General features: G+C 46.2%; 1 protein-coding gene across 4 annotated transcripts in view; it reads right to left on the bottom strand.

The window, feature by feature from the left end:
- LOC125465965 (cAMP-specific 3',5'-cyclic phosphodiesterase 4C-like) overlaps positions 1-16,543 on the bottom strand; it is a 340,991-nt gene that overhangs the window by 180,098 nt on the left and 144,350 nt on the right. The window contains exon 1 of one of the 4 annotated variants that reach the window (XM_059638437.1): positions 5,073-5,939. The exons of 2 other annotated variants lie outside the window; for them this stretch is intronic. In XM_059638437.1, coding sequence (XP_059494420.1) covers positions 5,073-5,275 — 203 coding nt within the window. In that variant the 5' untranslated portion in view covers positions 5,276-5,939. Of the gene's footprint in view, positions 1-5,072; positions 5,940-16,543 lie in introns of those variants that run through there. One more of the 4 variants, XM_059638438.1, reaches the window with a different exon arrangement.

The raw sequence follows: 16,543 nt of genomic DNA, 5'->3' as shown, positions 1-16,543 counted from the left end.
ATTTGCAGCATTTGGTGGCCGTGATGCTTCCACAGTCAAATATCCTATTGCCATGCTACCTGGGGCTAAGTAGATGTAGCATCAGAGAGGTTGGGTCTGGGAAATAAGCTTTGAGGCATCTTTTCATCTCAGCTGGGCTTGTTTCCAGGCGGAGTTCAGTATTTATTCTCAAACATGGTTTAAACTAATTTATATGATATTTATTTCACGGCAAAACATATTTTATCCTGGCTCTGCTTTCACCCAGAAGATTCCACTTGATATTGTGTTCACTGCCAACTTTCCACGCATGACACAAGCCAAGCCCGGTCTGAAAATTATTTTACTTTTATGTTTGGTTCAATCTGCACGGCCCTTCACCCAGTCACTGGATCACACATCGATCAGCTAATCCTTTGCTGCTGCTATGAATGATGTCAGAATTAGAGAGCTAGGATTCTCTCAACTCACCAAGTGTTAGATACAGGGTAATGCTCGCTCTATACTTTTAAACTGAGTGTAAAGCTCGTTCTCCTCTTTAAAACAGAAAGCAAAGTTTGCTCCACACTGTCGCCACCAAACACCTCCAGGACAGGGTCAGTTTATGGTCACACACAGAGTAAAGCTCCCTCTGCACTGCTCCACCAAACACTCCCAGGGCACGTCTGGGGCAACATTGTCACTCAGTGGTTGGCACCGCTGCCTCACAGTGCTAGGGTCCTGGGTTTGATTCCATCCTTGAGTGACTGTCTGTTTAGAATTTGTACGTCCTCCTTGGGTCTGTCTGGGTTCCCTCTGAGTACTCCATTTTCCTCCCACAGTCCATAGATGTGCAGGCTAGGTGGGTTGGCCAATGAGAGGTTACAAGGATAGAGCAGGGATGTGGGTCTAGGTGGAATGCTGTTCATAGTTTTGGTGGAAATTCGATGGGCTGGATGGCCTGCTTCCGCATTGTAGCAATTCTAGGTACAGCATGGGATTAGATACAGTGTAAAGCTGCCCTGATACAGTCTTCATCAAACTCCCAGGACAGGGACAGCATGGGGTTAGATACAGAGTAAAGTTCCTTCTATTCTTCTTAACAGAAAGTAGAATTTTCTCTGCTCTTAACAAAATCCATAGGAACTGCAGATGCTATAAATCAGGAACAAAAACAGAAACTGCTGGAAAAACTCAGTGGGTCTGGCAGCATCAGCGAAGAAAAAAATCAGAGTCAATGTTTTGGGTTAACACGAAATGTTAACTCTGTTTTTTATCTTCACAGATGCTGTCAGACCTGCTGAGCTTTTCCAGCAACTGCCGTTTTTCTTCCTCTACTCTTTTAGACTGAAAGTAAAGCTCCCTCTACACTGTCCCCATCAAAAACTCCCAGGGCAGGGACAGCATAGGGTTAGATACAGAGTAAGGCTCCCTGTACAGTATACCCCATCAAACACTCCCAAGGCAGGGACAGCACAGGGTTAGAGAGTGAAACTCTCTCTACACTCCCTGTGTAGCGCTGCACTGTCAGAGATGTGGTCCCTTCACAATGAGGAATTACACCGAGCCTGTTTTAGACCCTCTCATATTGACACAGAAGGTCCTGTTACCATATTTTAAACTACTAGAGTGAAATTCTCCTTAGTATCCTGGTTAACATTTGCCCCTGACACAACATCATCGAACAGGTAACCTGGTGAGTCTTCTTTGGATCTCGTTCAACAAATATTGCCATAATGTAGAAAATATGGTTGACTGTGACTCGACTCCATGTATTTCTGACACCTGAGTTTGTGAAAGACATTGTATAATTAAAAGCATTTCTTTCAGTTTTGTCTCAAAATGAAAGTAATTCTTTTATAGGGAAACCAAGAACCACGGAAAGACAAATAACTTCACTTGGGCTAAGTTTTGTAATCACAATCTAAACTGTCTAAAAAAAGAGAAGATAATTCTCTGACTTTTACAGCTATGTTTTAGCTCAACATAAATGCTAGGCCAGATTGTGACAGTCAAGAATTAAACAAAGACATTGATCTGGGTGGTGGAGCTGCATTGACCTGATGGAAGGCAACACTCCAAAACTATTTTCATTATTTTCTTCATAATCCTGTTATCAATGAGAGCCAAAATAGAGCCACGTTCTTCCTTCTACTCCTTTCTGCCATGTTCTGGATGGCCAGCCTCCCCAACGCTGGTATTGACTTCCTCAGATTCTGGGTTTCTCCTCCTCGTTGGGTTTTAGCTCAGTAAAGTCACATTGGCTGGGAGGTAATCTCAAATCACACTGTTTCAGTTAGACTATTGATCTCATCACCAATCGCCATCTCTCTCTTACACACACACACACACACACACACACACACACACACACACACACAGACACACAGAACACACACACACACACACACACACACACACACTCACTCACACACATACCCAAATGCACCCACATACACACACACACACACACACACACACACACACACTTTAGCCTTCTGTGGGAGAGCAAATGCCCCCGAGCTTAATCTGATGGAAGTGGATAAAAAAAACTTTTGTTTCTGCTTTCACTTGCGGGATGTGGTTGTCATTGGCTCATCAGCATTTGCTGGCCTTCCCTAATTGGCCTTGGTAGGGTTATAGTGAGCAGCTTTCTTGTACTCAGTGAGACTTGCTGATATTGACCTTTCTAACTTCAAATCATGTTGATTTTACTAATGGTGATCTTACTTTGTGCATCTTCTGTGCAACCGTAACCTAGTATCCCTCGCTCTGTCTAGGCACACTATGATCTGTACGTCCTTGTTTGTTATGATCTGCCTGGGTTGCTCACAAGACAAAATGATTCACTGTACTTTGGTACTTATGACAACAATAAATTCAATCCAATCAAATCATGGGATGTGGGCATCATTGGCAAAGGCACCATTTGCTGCCCATTGCCACTGCCCTTGGAGTCAACCACATTGCTGTGGGTCTGGAGTCATATGTCGGCCAGACTTGGTAAGAATGGCAAATTTTCTTATCTGAAAGATGTTAGTGAACCATATGGGTTTTTTCAACAATCTTCGGAGCAGCCATGATCTTATGGGGGGAGTGGCAGAACAGGCTCAAGGGTCAATAGTCTATCTGTGATTCTATTTTACACTGTTCCTTTCTCCAAATATGGGATCTTACTATGGATAATGTGGCTGCTGCATTTCTAACAGTACAACAGTGACTAATCGTCAGTGCTTAATGGGCTTTGATCGATTTCCTCTGGTTGTTTGCAACAGACCCTACACAATGAGCCCACTCTCACAAGTGACCACCCAAAAAGTCTACATTTCAAGATTATTCCACTATTGGGCCACACTTAGTGAAGAATCCTGAGTATGTTACAGGCAACACCAAAATCTAATTTAGGGTAATCAGTTAGGATCGTAAAGTAGATCATCTACGCTTGCTACCTTGCTCCTTCTGGGCAGTAAATTGTGACTGGATTGAGAAGAATTCACCTCCATATGCATGTTATGTTCAAACAGCATTTCCAAGATAAACAAGTCATGGGCTGGAGAAGTTTTGAGTTTAAACAGAAAGGGATTTGAAATCCCAGGGATCAAACTCAAGGAAAAAGAATTCTTTTTAGCAGCAAGGAGACTAATTGTTCAAAACATTTACTGACAACAAAATAATTCTCTAAGTCATATTATTTGTGAACAATGTTCTTGGAAAAACTGATGGATACCAGAACTGGGGTAACATATACACATTACAGGAGCACGAACCAAAGCAGATGTAATACTAGTATCACCAAGTAATACATTATCTTGACTTCGAACAAAAAAACAAAATACTGTGGATTCTCGAAATCGGAAACAAACCCGGAACATGCTGCAGAAATCCAGCAGGGCAGACAGTATTTGTGGATAGTGAAACAATTAACATTTTAAGTCTAATGCGATGCTTCTACAGAGTTCTGCAGAAGAGTTGTATCGGTCCTCACATGTTGACTTGAAACAACAACTGTATTTTTTTCTCTCCACTACCAGACCAGCTGACTTTCAGCAGCATTTTCTGTAGAACCAGGTCACCATTCCCTCAGTGTCACTGACAGCACTGTGGGTCTTCCTTACACACTACAGGATGCAAAACACAACCGGGTAAGCCAGAAAAAGATTCAGCCAGGGTTCCCGCTCCTGCTCCCTATCTCTGTACCATTTTGCTTAACCAACCTAACCATACAGGGTGCATTACATCACAATACATTTTGTAGTATTTATAGCCAGGAGCATACAAATGTTTTTCTCAAATATATTGTTTATACCCAGTTACACAGTCTGATGCTCTGCAGAATATAAAATATTCACATGAAGGCACGCAATGCAATTGTTATATAGATGTCTTATCCAGAAACACAAGAAGATACTATAATTTTCACATTTATACCACAAGCACTATGTAAAAATATGCTGTATGATACAGAGTAAAAGTGTGATTCTAATGTGTTGTTATTTACAATAACAATGTATTCTATATTATACATAGCATTATGTCGAGTAACGGTCTCATATTTTACAATATACAATGATGCAGCCAGGAACAAGTGGATACTATATAATGTTAGGCCCGGTAATACAGGTGTGCTCTGAATTTAAGGAGCATTTTGCTTTGGCAATGGGCCCGCCATCAACCTGCAGCTCGGCTTGGTGTGATGTTATACATGGACAACATCTATCACCTGGAGAGATAGTAGGAACTGCAGATGCTGGAGAATCTGAGATTACAAGGTGCAGAGTTGGATGAACACAGCAGGCCAAGCAGCATCAGAGGAGCAGGAAAGTTTGACGTTTTGGGTCTGGACCCTTCTTCAGAAAATTTCATTTTTCTGAAGTAGGATCTAGACCCGAAGCCTTCCTGCTCCTCTGATGCTGCATGGCCTGCTGTGTTCATCCAGCTCTGCACCGTGTTGTCTAACATCTATAGCCTCCCTTCCACCTGGGCCTCACCTTGACCAAAGCTGCGGGTTTGTCAAAGCGGTCTCCTTCCCAACCCTGCCCCTCACCATTCAGCCCCCTTGCCCTTCCTGCCCTTGCCCAACCTGTACCCATTTGCCCCTGCCACGCCACTCTTACCAAGTCTGTGCCACGGTGAAACGGCGCTGCAGCCGGATGCTCCTGTTCATCATGAGTTTGCGGAAGAGCAACGGGGAATTTCTTGGCGAGTTCCGAGGAGATGCTTTAGGGGAGGCAGCGGGGGATTTCCCAGATGCTCTGGGCGCCTGGAGCAAGCTGTTCCCAGTCTGGGGTCGCCCCTCAGCTGTGCCATCATCACACATGGGGCGAGGGTCCTACTTCGTCAAAGCCATGCGAGTGCCCAGATGGAAAACCGTCTGCGGTGTGTGAGCGTGTGTGTGTGTGTCAAGTGTAAGTGAGTGCGTGTGTGTGACTGAGTGTGTGAGCGAGTGTGTGTCAGTGTGTGTGTGTCAGTGTGTGTGTGTGTCAGTGTGTGTGTGAGCGTGTGTCAGTGTGTGTGAGTGTGAGTCAGTGTGTGAGTGCGTGTGTGTGTGTGTGTGAGTGAGTGTGAGTGAGACAGGAGCTGCCGGGGAGAGAATCAATGTGGAAACTTTACCCTGTAACCGCTGCTCAGACCCAGCTCTCAGTCAGGAGTTACAGCATTCGGTCATAACAGCGGAACACTTCCAGTATGTCCGGAGAATGGCTCAAAGGAAACAAATCCAAATTCGTCCTCACAACAAATCCCTTTCTTTCAAACAATTAATAAAAGAAAAGTTTCACTTGGCACAGAAAGTCTGCCCTGCTGACTCGCATTCACTTTGAACTGCAGAGTGATTATGTATAGAGTGAGCAAGATAAAACCATAAATATATCCGCAGGCAAAAAAAAACCTGGGGCCAGGGATATCAGCGAAAGAGAGCAAAAAACAGTTTCAAATCTGCGAAAGCGGATGGGGACACATTGTACCCTCGCCCCTCCAGTTCACCTTCTTCGAAATCGGAAGGTCGCAGGACGAAAGCAGGATCTTGAAAAGTCAAACTGTCCAAACTCTTTCTAGACTCCATCACCCCCGCCCCCCCCACCAGACCTGAGGAAGTTCCAAAGTGCAGAGTACTTACTGACAACGCAACCCCTTTCAAATAAAACTATAATTACCGACAGAACACGGTCTTTCTTTTCTGACAACAAACGGCCAGACCAAAATAAAAGCCCTGGAGGTTTTCTACCCCCTTGAAGTTGAAAAGTTCAATGAAATGCAGAATCATTTCAGTCACTGTTCTCTCCACAGTTGACCAGTGTCAGGGGGAAGTTGCATGTTTCATTTCCCATGTTGGCTATTCCGAATTCCTCAACTTTTCCCTGTGCCAGCCCCCGAGAGATGGAACTGCCTCACCAGCTCTGACCTCCTTCAGATGTCTATTTATTGCTCCCCCATCCTAAGACCGTCCTTCGAACAGCCACCCAGTATTCACAGTGACCTCATTTACGATAATACTCACCCTCATGACAGAATTGTTTTTTTGCAAAGTGAGGCCATAAATATTTCTGATTTATTTCTTTGCAAGAGTTCATCACAAAATTTTTCTTATGTTAAAACCACAATTCACTGGGAAGGGTTGCGAGTGGCCATGGGGGATTTCGATACAAGGAAGAGAATTTTTGAGTTGAAGTGTTGCCAAATGAAGATTACTGTCGGTCAATAGTCACAGGGAAGTATTGAGGGAATATAAACCAAACAGCCTGCCTCATTAACAGGAATGTTCCCTTGACATGAGATGGGGTTTGACAAAGGAATAATTCTCAGGTTGGAATACCAGGAAGGGAGAGCCCGAGCAATGTGCTCAGCAGCAGAAAGCTCTAGTGGTGATGGGGCTCTGTGCAAATTAATTTGGTCAAACCATTCCCTATCACTAGCATCTACAGTCCTACAATCTCCCAATACACTCATCCACTAATTGTAGCCTTCAACACTTTCCCAATTTTAACATCACTCCGCCAATCACAAACACCTCTTCAGCTGCCTGATTTTAAGTTTTGGAATTCCCTCCCTAAACCATACCACATCTCTCTGTTGTAATTTATCCATGAGATGTGGCTTGGCCCACACCTAAAGCCCCAGAGGGCAGTTAAGAGTCAACCACAGCCTCCAAACTCTCCTCCTTCTAGACCAAAGTTTCCCGAACCCTTTCCTAATGAGACTCATTTCAAGGTTTAAAAATTGTGACGGCCTCCTCTGTGAGAGTGGGGCCTGGGAATACAGTGGGAAAGGGTGTGAGTACAACTGCTCAAGTTTGGTTACAGCTCCATGTAACCCAACTGAGGTCTGGATCATTCACCTTGGGAAGCCTTGTGTTATACTCTCCCTAAAACCCAGCCCTTCGACCACGTTCTTTGTCACGTGCCCTGCTATTTCATTGTAAAATTCAGTGTTGAGCAGTATTTGACACTTGCTCCTTTTCAGGTTGGCTTGGTGCACTTTCCTATTTCAACGGTGCTTTGTAGTTGCAAGTGACTGCTGCACGAGAGCTGAAATGGATCGATTTGCTGTCACCATCAATACTAACTCTCTCATCTGCTGACAAAGCATGCTCACTGGGGACTCTTGAGTATAGATCAAACTAACAATTTTGGCAGAGGTTCGAGTTGAACTGATGAGCTCTGGCCAGTTTAATTCTGGGGCAGTCCAATTTTTGGACCCAATTAACACACTCCCAGTATTATGAATTAATCAGCTGTTGTGGTACAGCATTTGCACCCGTATCTCTAAAGTTAGGAAAGCCTGGGTTTAGGTCCCACCTATTCCAGAGATATGTCTAAACATCCCTGAACAGGTTGATTCAAAATATTTATGAATCAGAAATGAAAGGATTCTTCTCTTTGAGCAAGAAACTAGCACGAGAGGATACAGATTGAAAACCAGGGATGCCCATTAAATACAGGGCTGAGGAGGGATATTTACTCTTAGGCAATTTTAATTTGGGGAATTCTCTTCTCCAAACAGCAGAGAAGGATGGGGCATGGAGTATGATTTAAAAGTGAGTTAGACAGAGTCTTGATTGACAAGAGAGTCACAGGGCAAGGGGTGGAGACAGAAAAATGGAGCTGAGGCCACAGCCAGATCAGTCGTGATCTTATTGAATGGCAAGGTTCATTCAAGGGGCCAAATGGCCTGCTCCTGTTTCTAATTTCCCAATGTACTATGTAAAACATGATCTATTTCCTTTAGAGATAGTAGGAACTGCTGATGCTGGAGTCGGAGAATAACACAGTGTGGAGCTGGAGGAACACACAGCAGGCCAGGCAGCATCAGAGGAACAAGGAAAGCTGATGTTTCAGGTTGGGACTCTTCTTCAGAAAAAGGCACCGGACCTGAAATGTCAACTTTCCTACTCCTCTGACCCTGCCTGGCCTGCTGTGCTCCTCCAGCTCCACACTGTGTTATCTCTGATGCTGCCTGGCCTGCTGTGCTCCTCCAGCTCTACACTGTGTTATCTCTGATGCTGCCTGGCCTGCTGTGCTCCTCCTGCTCCACACTTTGTTATCTCTGATCCTGCCTGGCCTGCTGTGCTCCTCCAGCTCCACACTGTGTTATCTCTGATCCTGCCTGGCCTGCTGTGCTCCTCCTGCTCCACACTGTGTTATCTCTGATCCTGCCTGGCCTGCTGTGCTCCTCTAGCTCCACACTGTGTTATCTCTGATCCTGCCTGGCCTGCTGTGCTCCTCCTGCTCCACACTGTGTTATCTCTGTTCCTGCCTGGCCTGCTGTGCTCCTCCAGCTCCACACTGTGTTATCTCTGATCCTGCCTGGCCTGCTGTGCTCCTCCAGCTCCATACTGTGTTATCTCTGATCCTGCCTGGCCTGCTGCGCTCCTCCAGCTCCACACTGTTATCTCTGACCCTGCCTGGCCTGCTGTGCTCCTCCAACTCCACACTGTGTTATCTCTGATCCTGCCTGGCCTGCTGTGCTCCTCCAGCTCCACACTGTGTTATTTCTGATCCTGCCTGGCCTGCTGTGCTCCTCCAGCTCCACACTGTGTTATCCATTTCCTTTAGTTGTTTTCCCGTTTAGTGAGCAGATGGAAACAGATTGAATTCACATTGAAGGGAACGTGATGGATGAGTGATAATGTCCCTGGGTTAGTTTTCCAGAAATCCGGCCTCATGTCCTCGGGACATATGTTTGAATCCCACCATGGTAGGATTTGAATTCAATGAACATCCAGGATAAAAAACATGTAGTGACTGTGTAGCTATTGTCAATTGTCCTAAAAGCCCATCTGGTTCACTTTTGGGTCAGAAATCTGTCGCCTTATCTGTGCCGGCTAACGCACAGCTCCAGACCCAGAGCAACAGGACTGGCTCTTAACTGTCTTCTGGGTAATTAGTGATGAGCAATAAAAGCTGGCCTAGGCAGCAATAGCTAGGTCCCACGTATGGGAATGTCCAATCGGAGAAGGTGCAGTAAAGATTTACCAAGATGCGACCAGCTGTGATTGAGCACAACAGACTGAGCTGTTGTTTTCCCTGGTAAACCATAGATGAAGAGGAAGCTATCAGTACGTTGGAGTTTAATAACAGCAGGGTGATGGAGGAGCTCTTTCCATTTGCATGGGAGATCAGAGTGAGAGGTAAGTGAATATAAAATTACTAACAAAGGAATTGGAAGGTTATTTTTTGCAATAAGTGAGAATGTGAAGCTCCATGATTGAAGCAGACAATGTCAGTGTACACGCAGAGATGCAGAGAGAGGGGGAGAGAGGGAGAATGAGGTATAGGATGGGAAAGGCAATGTAAGTCAGGGCATTCATGTGGAATATAGTCAGCAGCAAAGACCAGTCACAGGTTGAAAGGCTTGCCATAGGTTCCCTGTAATTAGCTTTATATTCTCAATGTTAACTCTCCATCTAATCTCATTCCTGTTACAATCCCTGTCCCAACAGGGATTCCATTCTTCTGGTCAAACTCACTGACCTCCAGTCGTGTTGGGGCTTTCCATGTGTTGGGCTGCTGTTACTGCTGATGTGCCATCAACTGGAATAGAGTTTCTCTGGGATTCATGATGAGTTTCACAATCACACCAAATATTAACCTGCCAGACTGTCTGTGGATTCAGTGTGCGAATGCTGACGGTATTCAAAGCTGAGGAGGAACCAACTTTCAAACTGTGTGAGAAATGTTGTTGTCATCTGGCCAAGACTGTCCCCTTGGCCTGCCGTCCCCCCCTCGGCCTGCAGTCCCCTCTCAGCCTGCTGTCCCCTTGGCCTGCAGTCCCCTCTCAGCCTGCTGTCCCGCCTCAGCCTGCTGACCCTTTGGCCTGCTGTCCCCTCAGCCTGCCGTCCACTCAGCCTGCCGTCCCCTCAGCCTGTCGTCCCCTCGGCCTGCTGTCCCCTCGGCCTGCCGTCCCCTCGGCCTGTCGTCCCCTCGGCCTGCCGTCCCCTCGGCCTGCTGTCCCCTCTTAGCTTGCTGTTCCCTCGGCCTGCCGTCCCCTCAGCCTGCCATCCCCTCGGCCTGCCGTCCCCTCGGCCTGCTGTCCCCTCTTAGCTTGCTGATCCCTCGGCCTGCCGTCCCCTCGGCCTGCCGTCCCCTCTCAGCCTGCTGATCCCTCGGACTGCTGTCCCCTCAGCCTGCTGTCCCCTCAGCCTGCCATCCCCTCGGCCTGTCATCCCCTTAGCCTGTCGTCCCCTCGGCCTGTCATCCCCTCGGCCTGCCGTCCCCCCGGCCTGCCTTCCCCTCGGCCTGCCGTCCCCTCAGCCTGCCACCCCTTGGCCTGCCGTCCCCTCGGCCTGCTGTCCCCTCAGCCTGCCATCCCCTCGGCCTGTCGTCCCCTCGGCCTGTCGTCCCCTCGGCCTGCCGTCCCCTCAGCCTGCCTTCCCCTCGGCCTGCTGTCCCCTCGGCCTGCTGTCCCCTCGGCCTGCCATCCCCTCTCAGCCTGCCGTCCCCTCTGTGAAGATAATGGGAACATAGTAGGCAAGTAGCAGGCCACCCTTAGTGTGAACCATAAGGACCACAGCAGATCAAGGTGGGAACTCACTACTGCTTACACATGGACAATTAAACATGGACAAAGCAACCCTCACATCCTGTGAAAAAATAAAAGCCATTGTCCCACTCTTCCTGTTCTTTGCCTACAGCCCAGTAAACTGTTCTTTTTAAAATCTTTCTTCATTTCCTTTCGAAAATTACAATCGAAATTACCTTCCACAGCCCTCTCAGAAAGTGCATTGATCGCAACAGCTCACTGTCTGATGAAAATTCTCATCTCCACTTTTGGTTCCTTTGTCAATTTGTTTAAAACAAATTTTTTCTCTCACTCCTGGGAAAGGAATGTGAGGACCTCCCTTCCGGGGCAGGTATGATAATAAAACATGTAGAAATTATTCATTTTTCTTGTCAATACAAACTTTCTTTGTATATGTTTTTAGAAATTTCCTAATGTACAGTTCTCCCCTGGCTCCTCCTTAATGGGCATATAATGGCCTTGTCAGAATGAGAGGCAATATTGTCAGAAAGACAAACCTTTTGACTCTGAACTGTCACCACAGTATGTAACACTCCCACAGATTTTTCTGTTGGATAGAATTACCCCCATGTCACCACAACAACACAGTTTGAAATGAACTCCTGAAAATTCCGTGTGAAATTTCTCTCTCCCTATCTCTATCCCTGTGTCTCAGATTGTGATTGGTGTTTGCATAACACTTCAATAAGGAATTTCTTTTTGTTACTCTCACCCTGTGTCAGCTGGCAAATGCATTAAGACAAAAACAGAACAGGGATGGATCAGAGGCAAAGAGATACACAGAATGAGACAGACAGAGAGAGGGACAGGGACAGACACACAAGGAGTAAAAGAGAGTCAGAGAGACAGAGAGAGGGGCAGAGAGAGACAGAAAGAGGGAGACAGAGTCAATAAGAGAGAGAAAGAGACAGAGAAAGAGAGAAACAGAGAGTGTGACAGAGGGAGAGAGACAGAGACAGATGGAGAAGGGAGAGAGAGAGACAGAGAGATACAAACAGGAAGAAAGTCGGAGACAATCACATAAAGACTGAGACAAGTATGCCAATCGATAAGTGGATTAAAAAGAAGAGAGAGAGAAACAGAAAGAGGGAGAGACAAGAAGAGTGAACGAAAGGGAGAATCAGGAGGAGGGAAAGAATACAGAAGAAGAAAAAAACAAAACAAAATAAGGAAAGAGAATGAAAGGGAAATAGAGAGTAAGCTAAATGAGAAGAACAGAAAAGAGACGTGCAGTGTTAGAAAAAAGAGCAGTAATAGAACAAGTAGCAAAACAGAGACAGAGAAACTGAATGGAAATAAAGGTGAAGAAATACAGAAAGTGGTATCAGAGATAATGGGAACTGCAGATGCTGGAGAATTCCAAGATAATAAAATGTGAGGCTGGATGAACACAGCAGGCCCAGCAGCATCTCAGGAGCACAAAAGCTGACGTTTCAGGCCTAGACCCTTCATCAGAGAGGGTCTCTGCATCAGAAGGGTCTAGGCCCGAAACGTCAGCTTTTGTGCTCCTGAGATGCTGCTGGGCCTGCTGTGTTCATCCAGCCTCACATTTTATTATCTTGAAATACAGAAAGTGTTGGTTCAAGTTACTATCTCGAATCACATTAAAACTCAGCAGCTTGGAATTGGCCCTTTGCCCTGCAGGTTAACGGGGACAGTGTGTGTGTGACCAAGTATCTCCAGGTCAAGGTGCTGTGCTTTCTAGCAGGAGCAGGAACTATGACCGATTTCAGCCAACCCTGTACCAGCAGTACTGAGGCTAAACACTACTGGGATCACCCTGTGCCTGGTGCAGCAAAAGAAGGGGGCATTTGCCCATCACTGGAGGCACTGTCATCATTGTACACAGTGGACTTTATCACTCCTGCTCCATGAAAACACTCAGGATTGGTAGCGCTGGTGCAAAACTGGGCTTGTGGTCCTCGGGGTGGGGTTGGGTTGGTGCTGAATATGCAGCCTTCCGGAGAACCTCAACAAGATGGCAGCTAATAATGGCTCTGATCCTTTCAGTCACAGATCTGGGCTGTCCCCTTATGGTTTTCAACAGTGATGTTGGAGCAGGAGATCAGGGTGAGTCACTGTCTCTATTAATTTGCCCTCCACCAATCTCATTGTTTACCAGCAGAGAAGCCTTTACATAGGACACAGAATATAGATCAGCACTGCACAGGAACAGGCCCTTTGGCTCACCATGTCCCTGCCAACCACACTGGCATTCTAAATGAATCCCATCTGCATGTAGATGGTCCATAACCCCCTATTTCCTGCCTGTTTATGTGTCTGTCCAAATGTTACTTAAACGTTGCCATCTTACCTGCTTCTACCCCTTCCCTGTCAGCACCTTCCTGGCGCACAATACCCTCTGTACAAAAAAACTTGCCTTGCACATCTCCTCTAAATTTTCCCCTTCTCACCTGAGTGCGTGAAATTTCCACCCTGATAAAAAGGCTCCAGCAATCCATCCTATGTAGGCCTCACAGCCTTCCAGCAGCTGTACAGGGCCCTGGTGAGACCGCACCTGGAGTATTGTGTGCAGTTTTAGTCTCCAAATTTGAGGAAGGACATTCTTGCTATTGAGGGAGTGCAGCGTAGGTTCACAAGGTCAATTCCTGGAATGGAGGGACTATCATATGTTGAAAAATTGGAGCGACTGGGCTTGTATACACTTGAGTTTAGAAGGATGAGATGGGATCTGATTGAGACGTATAAGATTATTAAGGGATTGGATACTCTGGAGGCAGGAAGCATGTTTCCACTGATGGGTGAGTCCAGAACCAGAGGACACAGTTTAAAAATAAGGGGTAGGCCGTTTAGAACAGAGTTGAGGAAAACCTTCTTCACCCAGAGAGTGGTGGATGTATGGAATGCTCTGCCCCAGAAAGCAGTGGAGGCCAAGTCTCTGGATACTTTCAAGAAAGAGATGGATAGAGCTCTTAAAGATAGTGGAATCAAGGGTTATGGGGATAAGGCAGGAACAGGATACTGATTGTGGATGATCAGTCATGATCATAATGAATGGTGGTGCTGGCTCGAAGGGCCGAATGGCCTACTCCTGCACCTATTGTCTATTGTCTATTGTCTCACATAATTTTCTAAACTTCTAGTAGGTCTCACTTCAGCCTCTGACATTCTAGTGAAAACAATTCAAGTTTATCCAACCTCTTCTTACAGCTAATGCACTCCAATCCAGTCAATGTCCTGGTAAACCTCTTCTGCACCCTCTCCAAAGCCTCCACATCATTCCTCTAGTTTGGTGACCAGAACTGAACCCAACACTCCAAATGTGGCCTAACTAAAGTCTAATACAGTTGCAGCATGACTTGCCAACTTTTATTTTCAATGTCAAAGGAGTTAGTGATTGTAGTGGATGCTGAACTGTCAACTGTGTGAGGTTTTGGGGTCCCCTTATCTGAGGAAGGATGCTCTGGCTGTAGGAGGCAGTGCAATGAAGGCTTAACAGACTGATTCCTGGAATGACAGGCCTGATGTATGAGGAAAGGCTGGATCTGTTAGGATTGGAGTTCAATGGAACTTAGAAGAATGATGGGGGATCTCATAAAACCCTGTAAAATTCCAACAGGACTGGACATAGTCAATGCAGGAAGGATGTTCCCAATGACTGGGGTGTCCAGAACCAGGGGTCACAGTCTAAGGACAAGGGGTAGACCATTTAACGCTGAGATGAGGGGAAATTTCTTCACCCAGAGATTGGTGAGCCTGAGGTATTCTCTGCCTTTGGTTGAGGCCAAAACATTGAATGTTTTCAATTCGGAGTTACATATAGCTCTTGGGGCTAAAGGGATAAAAGGGTATCGGGGCGAAAACTGGAACAGGGACAGAGTTGGATGATCAGCCACGATCATATTAAATGGTGGAACCGGTTCAAAGGGCTGAATGGCCTGCTCCTGTTCTTATTTTCCATGTCTCTCTAAATGAGAGCATATCCAGTCAATGGGGCAGGTGGGGTGAGGATGGGAAGAGCTTCCAGATAAGGACAAAGTAATTTGGGGTCAAAGATATGGGGGTTCAAAATAGGGTCTTATAGTGAAGACGCTAAATAACATCCTACCCAAAGGCAGTGAGGTACTTGATATTCTATCTGCGGAGTATAGTAAGGGGCAGTGGGGTGGAGTTGGGGTAGTGGAGGGAGTGGGAGGGAGTGGAGGTAATGGGTAGTGGAGTAGGGGGATGTGGGAGAGATGGGGTATGGGGGCAGTTGGGGTGTGTGGAGGGATGTATGGGGGGATGTGGGTAGTGGAGTGGGAGGAAGTGAGAGGGCACAGTGGGCACTAATAGGGTGCGCTCCCTGTAAGGAATTTTGGTTTTGGCACAAATTCTGACCCTGCGATCAGCGGCAGGAATGGTCACAGGACTAACCCTGACACAGCGACTTCCACATTGAAAGCATTTGAAATCTGCAGAAGTTGGGAGTCAGCTTGAAATTGACATTGTTTCTCAAAGAGGAGAAAAGTCCTCAGAGTTTAAAGCGCTGTCACTCAACAATACTGCATGGAATCCTCTTTTCCAGCAAATGTAGTAACAATCTCTCATTCAATGGAGGAAAACAACTAGATGCAGGACTTCCAAGCCATTGTGAGCACAGGCCAACTTTGCACAGATCTGTGAGGGCTCAGTAAGCAGTCAGTAATCCCTGCAGGAGAGTTATCAGCGTGTTCAATCAGAGAATATAGTGAATGTGTCACTCAGACTTTTATCATTTCACATACTCGCTCCCAACTCTAGGAAATGCAGTCGATTAATGGCCGATCAATAGCAGCACAGCCTGAAGGGGATGACTGACCGACTTTTGTCTCTATGCTTATACAGCTCCAGTGGAAGTTGAGGAGAGCTGGATATTTACACGTGGGGAAAGGAAAAGACAGGAAGAGATGATCAGGTCGATAATGTGGGATGAAGAAGCCGAGGAGGACTCTTGGGTGGAACATAGATACCAACAAACAACAAATGGCCAGCAATCAACGGGAGGGAAAACTGCTGTTAAACATTAGAAAAGAAGCCTATTTCCACTATCAGTTGAAAAGATGAATCAGGTGAGTGTTTGTTTGATGGGGACGGTGTAAAAGGAACTTTAGATGTTTTCTAATTAACCAGTTCAGACAAGTGATTACACACTCTGGAGCAGATGGGATTTGAAACTGGGCTATCCAACTCAGAGGCAGTGACACAGCCACTGTGCCACATCGAGCCTATGATGACTCTGTTCTGGGGCTATTTAATGAGGACAGTGTAGAGAGAGCTTTACCTTGTATCTAACGCTGTGCTGTACCTGTTGTAGGAGAGTTTGATTGGAACAGTGTTGCAGTGATTGTAATGGGTTCAGTGAAGTGGACCTCATAGGATGTGAGAGTTGACCTTTTGGGTCAAATCCTTCTTCAGAAATGGGGAGGGGGGAAGGGAGCTCAGAAATAAATAGAGAGAGGAAGCGTGAGGCTGGGGAAGGTAAGAGATTAACAAGAGGGTTGCAGTGGGAGAGAGATCCACTGACATCTTTCCAGAGGGAGGAGGATAACTTCTTCAATGTGGGCATCATTCTAAGAGGCTTCGCAGT

The sequence above is a fragment of the Stegostoma tigrinum genome, chromosome 30 (genome assembly GCF_030684315.1).
Source record: "Stegostoma tigrinum isolate sSteTig4 chromosome 30, sSteTig4.hap1, whole genome shotgun sequence".
NCBI classification, from domain to species: domain Eukaryota; kingdom Metazoa; phylum Chordata; class Chondrichthyes; order Orectolobiformes; family Stegostomatidae; genus Stegostoma; species Stegostoma tigrinum.
This window is presented reverse-complemented; position numbering and strand designations above follow the sequence as displayed.